Source organism: Sinocyclocheilus grahami, unplaced genomic scaffold (genome assembly GCF_001515645.1).
Source record: "Sinocyclocheilus grahami isolate Dianchi unplaced genomic scaffold, SAMN03320097.WGS_v1.1 scaffold100.1, whole genome shotgun sequence".
In the NCBI taxonomy this organism is placed as follows: domain Eukaryota; kingdom Metazoa; phylum Chordata; class Actinopteri; order Cypriniformes; family Cyprinidae; genus Sinocyclocheilus; species Sinocyclocheilus grahami.
The window spans coordinates 764,738-774,924 of NW_015505279.1; the positions used below are offsets into that span (position 1 = coordinate 764,738).

At 37.2% G+C, this 10,187-nt stretch overlaps 1 protein-coding gene across 1 annotated transcript in view; it reads right to left on the reverse strand.

Annotated features, from left to right (window-relative positions):
• rapgef4a (Rap guanine nucleotide exchange factor 4a) overlaps positions 1-10,187 on the reverse strand; it is a 75,628-nt gene that overhangs the window by 63,080 nt on the left and 2,361 nt on the right. The window contains exons 2-4 of the mRNA XM_016276281.1: positions 7,847-7,989; positions 7,592-7,680; positions 6,321-6,467 (exon numbers count right to left, since the gene is read on the reverse strand). Of these exons, the coding sequence (XP_016131767.1) occupies positions 6,321-6,467; positions 7,592-7,680; positions 7,847-7,989 (379 nt within the window). The remainder of the gene's footprint in view (positions 1-6,320; positions 6,468-7,591; positions 7,681-7,846; positions 7,990-10,187) is intronic.

The following is a 10,187-nucleotide window of genomic DNA, read 5'->3' on the forward strand; positions in this document are numbered from 1 at the left end:
TCTAAATCCAGCACTTTTAGAAAACTACAGACCGGTATCCCTTCTTCCATTTATTGCCAAGACACTTGAGTGAGTGTCAACCATCTCTCTATGTTTCTTGCATGGAAAAACCTCCTTGACAACAACCAATCCGGCCTCAAAAGCGGCCACTCAACTGCCCTGCTATCGGTTACTGAAGCCCTGAGACTGGCAAGAGCAGCTTCCAAATCCTCAGTACTCATATTGCTGGATCTGTCTGCTGCTTTTGACACAGTTAACCACCAGATCCTCCTGTCCACCCTCATGAAGATGGGCATCTTAGGAACTGCTCTCCAGTGGTTCAAGTCTTACCTCTCAGGTAGGTCCTTCAGGGTGTCTTGGAGGGGTGAGGTTTCCAAGTCACAACTTCTTGCTACTGGGGTTCCTCAGGGCTCAGTGCTTGGACCACTTCTCTTCTCCATCTACATGTCATCATTAGAATATGTCATTCAGAAACATGGCTCTTCCTATCACTGCTATGCTGATGACACTCAGCTCTACTTCTCATTCCAACCAGATGATCCAACAGTAGCTGTTCGCATTGCAGCCTGTCTAACAGATATTTCTGGCTGGATGAAGGACCATCACATTTAACTCAACCTTGCTAAGACAGAACTGCTCATGGCCTCAGCCAACTAGGGCTGCCCTCGACTAAGGATTTTTCTGGTCAACTAGTAGTCGTTAATTTTAAGCATTAGTCGACTAATCGCACGTTTATTAATAAACCATTTAAATCATTATAATGAGCCTTTAATTGCCTACAAAGCCTAATAAGCTCTCAAGCACACAAATAAAGCTTGCCATAGCACACCGCAAAAGCTATGATTATGAATGTGTCAGGGAAGAACAGTAAGGAGGCTGCATTAACATTTTAATAATTCACTGATAAACAAGTGCTTTCTTTGTTTTGGTTTAAGAGATGAATTCGGCGACACTGACTTGTCATCTCAACAGTAGTGATGCGCCTGTGTGAATGTTTCACATGGATTACATAATCTGAAAATATTTGTTTTCCATTCGAATTGGTTAATTTGAAAGTAGACATTTCACTCTCTATAGATATATTTTAATGTCTGTAAGGCAAAGATATACACGGAGTTTCGCGCTCAAGTTCACAGACTGAGACGGCAGAAAGCACATCCTGTTTGCTTTCATTATTTTACAAAAGCGCGTTTTGTTGTTATTGTGAGTGCACACAAATAAACATAGAGTCTTTACAGATTTGAAAGATGTATTACTCTTATCTGTATGACCAAAAATTACAGAGTATTTAAAGAGCAAGTGAGCGCACCGGCACCTCCTGCAGTGAGCGCGATGCTGTTCAGCTTCCACACAGACACTTGAATAGCGGACATTTCTCTAGCTTAACATTAGATTGAGCGGCCATGTAAAGTTGCTAATACTTACATATTTCAGATGATAAGCCATATTTGTGGTGGATGATTGATAGGCAAGCATTTGGATGTCCTGCCGGACGTACTGTATTACCATAGATCAGCCGTTAACGATCTGCGTGACTTTGCCAATGTGGATTTTTTTTCTGCGACTAAGCGACTAAAAAAATTTTGGCCGACCAAGCCTCTTCTGGTCGACTAACGATTAGTCAACTATTAGGGGACAGCCCTACAGCCAACCCAGCACTTCATCACAACTTTTCTATACAGCTAGGTTCGTCAACCATAACTCCTTCCAGGACAGCCAGGAACGTTGGAGTTGTGATTGATGATCAGTTAAGCTTCACAGACCATATTGCTACAATGGCCCTGTCCTGCAGATTTGCCTTATACAACATTAGGAAAATTAGACCCTTCCTATCAGAGCAGTCCGCACAACTCCTTGTCCAAGCTCTTGTTCTCTTCAGACTAGACTATTGTAATGCTCTCTTGGCGGGCCTTCCGGCATTTACTATCAAGCCTCTGCAACTGATCCAGAATGCAGCAGCGAGAGTGGTCTTCAACGAGCTGAAGAAAGCCCACGTCACACCTCTCTCCATTAGTTTACACTGGCTGCCAATAGCATCAAATTCAAGGGACTGATGTTTGCCTACAAGACGCTGCACCAATATACCTAAACTCGCTAGTTCAGACTAATGTGCCCCCCAGAAGTTGCATTCTGCAAGTGAACGACGCCTTGTGGTGGCATCCAAAAGAGGCGCAAAATCACTCTCACTGACATTTTACTGGACTGTTCCCAGCTGGTGGAACGACCTGCCTATCTCAGTTCAAGCAGTCTTTAGCCATTTTCAAAAAATGTCTAAAGACACATCTTTTTCGCCCCCACCTGACCAACTAATACTAGCACTTACCTATTCTATTCTACTCTATTCTATTCTATTCACTCGAATTTATTTAAAATAAAAAAACACCTTTCTATGTGTACTGTGCTAGACTAACTGACACTTGTCACATTATTTGTATATTGTTACTCTCTTGTTGGTCTGATTACTTCTATTGTTCTCCTCATTTGTAAGTCGCTTTGGATAAAAATGTCTGCTAAATGATTAAATGTAAAATGTCAATGTAAAATGTATTAACTACGACTTTTGCCTCAATAAACTCTTAATTTGCTGCTTATTAATAGTTAGTAAGGTAGTTGTTAAATTTAGGTATTGGGTAGGATTAGGGATGTAGAATATGGTAATGTAGAATAAATGCTTTATATGTACTAATAAACAGCCAATATGTTAATTATAGGCATGCTAATAAGCAACTAGTTAATAGTGAGAACTGCTCCCTATACTAAAGCGTTACCGTGATCAAATCGTGGACAAAGGGTTTTTTCTTGTTATTTTGTAAAACTAGTTTTATGTATACGAGTGTGTTTTTAGGCCTTAAAGTATGTGTTTGTATGTTTTTATAATGGTATCATTAGGATAATGGTAACATAACTACAGTATTCTCAGAGGGATCTGGTGCCAGAGCTACAGTGACCTCTCTATATGACGCAACACCATGACGCTTCACTCCAGCAGAGGCAGTCGGACAGCAATTGAACATCACTGATTTGTTCAGGATCTGTTCACACGACATGCATTCAGTCATATCAAAATTAACACATCAGCACAGCACAACATGACTGACAGCCAGTGATTAATTCATTAATTAATCAATTAATTGAATAATTAACAAATAACTTTTACAACTCAGTTAGATGAAAATGTGTGACTGTGAGCGTATATCAACTATACTCAAATAACTATTCAAACCACAATACCACATTTGTTTGTGTTACATTCAGCAATGTTGTTTATAAAAGTACACTGCTGTAAAAATCTCAATACAGAACAGAATATTGTCCAACACATATAAAAACAACAATATAATGAAACTGAGACTGACCAGTGGCACGTTCATAAAACCTGTCTATTTTGGGTATCACATTAGTTTAGGGACTAATTCTCACTATTAACTAGTTGCTTATTAGCATGCATTTTACTAGCATATTGGCTGTTTAATTAGTACTTATAAAGCACATATTAACACCTTGTTTTGCATGACCATATTTTAGATCCCTTAAGCCTACCAAATACTTAAAACTTAACAACTACCTTACTAACTATTAATAAGCAGCAAATTAGGAGTTTAATAAGGCAAAGTTAATAGTGAGAATTGGACCTTATAAAATGTGACCCTATTTTGTCTTTCAGATAAACAAATGCACACAATCTTTACACTACACTAACTTGCTCTGGACTAATTCTCCTATAAGCACTACTCACCACATCAAAATTACCATAAATACTTTCCTTATAACAGTCGCACTAGACTATGAATGCAGCCATCCAGCAACATAAATGATGAGATAAGACATCACCTTAGAGTTATATCAGATACAGCAGAGAACTTCTGCTGGTCCTCTCAGTTCCCCAGCGTGCTTCTCACTCACACACACACACACACACACACTCTCAGCGGAGGCACAGCCCCTCCCAGGGGAAACTCTGTGTCTCTGTCTCGATATCTTTCCTCAGCCTTCTCCTTCCTTTCCTCTATTTTTGTTTCTCTCTCCTGTTTTCCCTGTCTTCCGCTCATTCTGGTGTAGCTCCAGGCTGCTTTGTCCTTCTCTGACCTGCTCCAGTAAAAGCTTCCCATCAGGCCCAGAATTTCTGATTGCCCAAGGGCCAGAAAGAACAAAACGAGAGAATGAAAGACTAAGATGGAAATAAACTCACGGCCCTGAAGAGCAGAAGTACTGCTGTCTTTTCTGCCAAAGATAGAAAAGGACAAAAAGAGCGTCTTCATCTGTTGTGTTTTTGAAGAAATAAGTGATAGAAAATTCCTTCAGTATGAGTGCTGGGAATTGAGTGCAACACGCCTAAAATCCTCCAACTCTCTACATGAACGATACAGAAAATATGTATTTATAGTGTCACACCGAAGCTGTGTTTCTCAACCTTTTTGACTGCAAGGCCATCCATTATTCAAGACATTTAAAGACATTCATCATTCAAAGCCATGTAGCCTCAAATATTTTTGGTAATGCTGCTGTAATGATAAATCTGCCTATTTACAGAAACGAGGAGTGGCAGTATAATAAAACACCTAAGTAAATTCATTTAATAAAAGTACATTTAAATAATTACATCCTGTAATTACAGAAGTTTTAAGAACCAAATGTTCTTCAGAGTTCTTTATGGCCTATGAATTGACATTTTCCAATGGCTAGTGAGGACGGGATGAGACATCTTTATGTTTAGCTATTTTAGCTTATTTTAAGGATGTTTTAAACCATCTTGCGTCCCCTTGGAAGTGTTCTGAGGGAGTGGCTCCTGACTTCTGGCCCCCTAGCTGAGAACTACTGAACTAGAGGATGATAACAAAATTTTAAGATCACAGAACAGAACATTTCTTATACCTCCACTGCCTCCTGCTGGCTAAAATACTTTTTTTATTTTGCACAAGTTGTGGCAGTCTGGCAATTATGGTTGGACCAGTGTGGATTCAGGCGCACCCAACTGGCACAGTGTACAATCCTGTATGAAGCGAAATGACTGTCATCACAATGCCATCCTCATTTTTTAACCTCTTCACTTCAAACTCTCTGTTCCATTCTAGTGTGTAACCTCCACTTTTCTGGATCTAATTCCAGATCGATAAAATCGAGTCTCATTCTACATTTTTTCCCCTTCAATATCCTGTTTCACTCAAAAATCACATTACAAATGTAAAATAAGTTGGGACTGTCAATTCAAATGGATTTGTTATTGTTTTTATACGGCTGCCCTTGTGGAAAAATGATGTGCTAAATTGTTTTGAAAGTGGACTTGTTTTTTTGTTTTTATTGTACTTGCAGACAATATGTGTCTTAAGTGTCAATTTTTCGAAATTAAAGTGTATACATCATCTGAAAACTGGATAAATAAGCTTTCCATTGATGTATGGTTTGTTAGGATAGGACAATATTTGGCCGAGATGCAACTATTTGAAAATCTGGAATCTGAGGGTGCAAAAAAAAATCGAAATATTGAGAAAATCATCTTTAAAGTTGTCCAAATGAAGTTCTTAGCATATTACTAATCAAAAATTAAGTTTTGATATATTTACAGTAGGACATTTACAAAATATCTTCATGGAACATGATCTTAATATCCTGATGATTTTTGGCATAAAAGAAAAATCAATAATTGTGACCCATACAATGTATTTTTGGCTATTGCTACAAATATACCCCAGCGACTTAAGACTGGTTTTGTGCTCCAGGGTCACATATAATATTAATGAAATAAAAGGCCACTTAAGTGTACTTAGGGAAAGTACATTTTTATGACTGTGTCTTAACACACTTAAGTGCACTTTAAAAAAGTGTTGTAATACTTTAAAGTATATTTTAAATAATTGTTTGGATAATCATAAGTCATGTTTCAAAGAAGTACACTTATTTTGATGAGTTGACTAACATACTAAAACACATGTAAAGTACTTGATTATAGTTTTAACTGTAGTGTGTTATTTGATATTACATTTAAGGTATATATATATATATATATATATATATATAGGCATTTAATATAAGTTAAGCACTTAAGTATAGTAATATAAGCACTTAAGTATATTATTTTAAAGTGTAATAAGTACTCTTTTCAAAAGTATGCTGAGGTGTACTTCTTTTCATAAGGGTTGTAATCTGACAGTATTCATTATTCTAGTTTATTTCGTCATAATTCAAGTTTCCAATTGCCTAATTTACACAATAAACTCACAAAGCAGATACTGCACTTAAAACTTCAAACATGATTCAAACATGATTATTCATATAGGTGTCATTGGTATATTCTCAGTATATTCTTAAAAGAAATATCATACCTCCCACAGGGTCCTAAAGTCCTTCTGCTCAATCCGCAGTAGTTCACTGAACTCTCGGGTGACAATGGTGGCGTGCCGAGGCGTGTTGTCCAGAATAGACTCCCCGAAAGCTGTGCCGATGCCCAGTGTACAGATGGTGACAGCATCCTTAACATGAAGAGGAACACAGGTGAGAGCAAACTCTTTCAAAGAGGCAGAGATCAGATGAGAGGAGTCATATAAACCATCTGAGATGGTTCTGATTGAGAGACTACTGTGCTTCCACTTAGATCCAGGCCTTTGTCAAGGACAGAGGCAATTTCACTCAACACACACAGAGAAAGAGAGAGGTCAGCTCATTTGACCCAGAGGTTTGTAATGTAAGACGCAGCTCTGATAGGAGTTGCTCTAGTTTTCTGCTGGGATCTATAATAAGCACCTGCACTCAATATAAAACGGCAACTGTGAGCATCCAAATGTATGATCATAAGCAGTTAAGTGATTCTGGTTCCAGTTCAGATTCTACTTAGCAACTGATAAATCCTTTTTTTTTTTTATCTTAGTAGTTTTTGCTCACGACACAAGCACAGAGAACAAAAAGCAACTGCTAAAGAACAGAGAGACACAACAAATGAGGGACATTCAGCAACCTGAACAGAATTTAGCCAGTTATTGCAGTGACACTAAATATTTGAAACGGTATAGATATTTGAGTGTTCAATCTCTTCTCATAATTGTCTAGTACCTAAATATAACTCCTTTTAGGTGAGAGACGTCTAAGGAGATCTGTTAATATGATGCAATAACAGTTATGTAAATTATGATTTACATAACTGTTTGTCCCTGATGAACTATAGTGAATGTGTGAGTATGTGTATGTTCTATTATCAAGTTAGATTTATTTCTATAGTGCTATTCACAATACACATTCATTATTTTCACATGCAGTTGAGATTTGCTATATGGTAAAATTAGCTCTTTATGGGAATATACTGTATGCAGATAAAGTTGGACATTATCTAACCTTATAATAATAGTTTTGCAATGATACAAACGAACAAGCAGTTGAGATTTGCTACTGTATATAGCATATATACTACATATGCTATATAGCGCTGTATATGCCACTTTACATGAGTGTATACTACAGGGCTAAAATGTTAATATTATAATTTCTTTGATAGTTCAGACACAGGGTGAGCTCTGTCTCTAGTATTTTAAAGAGGTCATATGATGCTTTTTTAAAGATCATTATTTTGTGTATTTGGTGTAACACTGAAGTGATAACGTACCTGATGGTTTGCTGTTTCCGAGACTCTGACATCTAGAGAACCAGACAGGACAGTGTACCAGTTAGTCCCGATGTCACCCTGCCTGTACACTAACAAACACACAGAGAGAAAGTAGCGCTCTATTTAAAAAATCATAATCTAACACCAAACTCAGTCACAATGCAACCTTGTGTGAAGGAATTCTGTCAACAAACAATGTTTTCATACCATATGTGTGTGAGCATGAGTGCATGAGTGCGTGTGTGTTTGACTCACATGTGATGCCTTTCTCCAGACACTCGTAGAAGCCACACAGACAGATCTGCTGAAGTAGAGCAGGGTGGAACTTCTCAAAGGCCTTCACACTTTTCAGACGGGCCAAGATAATGTCCCCATCCTCCCCCGAACGCTCCTCCGGTCTGCAAACACACATACAAATAAAAATTACGGCAATAGCTGACTCAAAAATGAAAACGTCATTATTAGCTCATTCATTAAATAAGCCTTTTTACTTATTTATTTGTTTACTGAGTTTTGCACTATGATGGAACTAGTCTGTTCACATCTTAGAAGTCTGATAATAAACCAGAGCATATTGGGTTCAACAGAGCTAAAGGCATGCCTTAATGAAACGGTGCTTTTCACTATTCCCATTGTGTATGATTGCAGAAAATATATATAGCTTTTTAGTGAAAATTAATAGAGCAACACATTTTGTTGAAAAAAAAAATTATAAGTGTTTTTGTTTTTTTGGTAAAAAAAAATAAAAATCATATAAATCTATGGCCTTTTACACCACACTCAGGGCAAAAGCCACTCAGTATCTACACAACTATTTGTAGACAAATAAAGTAATGTGTTTGGCATAATATCTAAGTTAATACTTGTTCAAAAATTCAGTTTGTACTATTTTCTGTTTATTTTCATAAATAAAAGCATTTTTGTTCATAAAATACACTGCCATTGAAATATGTTCATTTTATGAATACAGGCTTGAAGGAGATCCGATGATAATTTAACATGGCTTTACAGTAGTAACAATAAATATATTTTAATTACATGACTATATGATGGTTTAATTATATCCCACTATATTACCTCAAATATATATATATATATTTACTTCAGTTGAAAAACTGTTGATTTAATTACTTTGAACAAAACTGAAAACATTAACAAGACATTTGTCTCAAAATATATTCAGGAATTTTATCGATTCCAAATTTCTATGTAAATTTATAACATTTTACAAGCATTAAATATTAGATCAAATTAGCTTACGATCGCTTTTGAGTAACTGCCCACAATCGTGTCATTTCAACCTCAATAGTTAAATTTATGACGTTCATATAATTCAAACAGCAATCAATATTTTGCTTTATGAGTCAGAGGGGAAACCAGTGCAGTGAAAATCAAATACAGCTCCACTCAAGACATCTGGACATTGCTGTTATGCATCTATCTCCCCATTAAAACAATGTCAGGTGAAAGGAGATAAACACAGGAACGGAGAGGGAAGAGTACTGGCACATTTACTGTTTTCAACAGACCTGTGCCCATCTGCTTTAGGTGTGTAAATATTGATCTACAGCGAGATGGAGACATTCACTGCAGGAAGAGCAGGTCGGAGCCCATTAGAGTGTCATAAACACATTACACACAAATCTATGCTCCATGTCTGATAATGAGATTGTAATGTTTGTTAACTGCTTTAAAATGTTGGATATGTCCTAGATGTCCTGTATCCAGGCTATGATGGGCAGAGTCCATAGACTCACCGTGCTACTTTTACTACAAATGAAAAGTGTTTCTTAGAGAGATTGTTCACCCAAAAATGTGCTGTTATCTGTCTGTCATCATTAACCCTTGTGTCATTCCAAACCTGTATGAGCTCCTTCCATGGAATCAAAAGACCAGCAGCTGCCAAAAAAATTTTTAATTAGCACCATAAATGTATCATTAAAGTAGTCTACACAAGTCATGTCTTAATTTTCAAATAGTACACAAATGGTATAAAGTTTACCCAAAAATGAAAATTCTATCATCATTTACTCACCCTCATGTTGTTCCAAACCCAAGGTCTTTCGTTCTTCTTTGGAACATGAATGAAGATATTTTTAAAGGGTCAGTTCACCCCAAAATGAAAATTCTGTCATTAATTACTCACCCTTGTGTTATTCCAAACCCGTAAGACCTTCGTTCATCTTCAGAACACAAATTAAGATATTTTTGATGAAATGTGAGAGCTCTCAAACCCTGCATAGACAGCAACGCAACTGTAATGTTCCCAGGTCCAGAACCGTAGTAAGGACATCAGTAAAACAGTCCATGTGACATCAGTGGCTCAACTTCAGTTTTGCGAAGCCACGAGAATACTTTTTGAGCGCAAAGAAAACAAAAAGAACATAATTTATTCAACAATTCTTCTCCCCGGAGTAACGTCTTCCGCCATTTTGGAGAGTACCCAAGAACGTAATCGACGTAATCAGCGTTGTTTACGTTCGGGGGAGAAAGCACGTGCATGAACGTAATCTGCGTAATCAGCGTTGTTTACGTTCGGGGGAGAAAGCACGCGCATGAACGTAATCTGCATAATCAGCATTGTTTACGTTCGGGG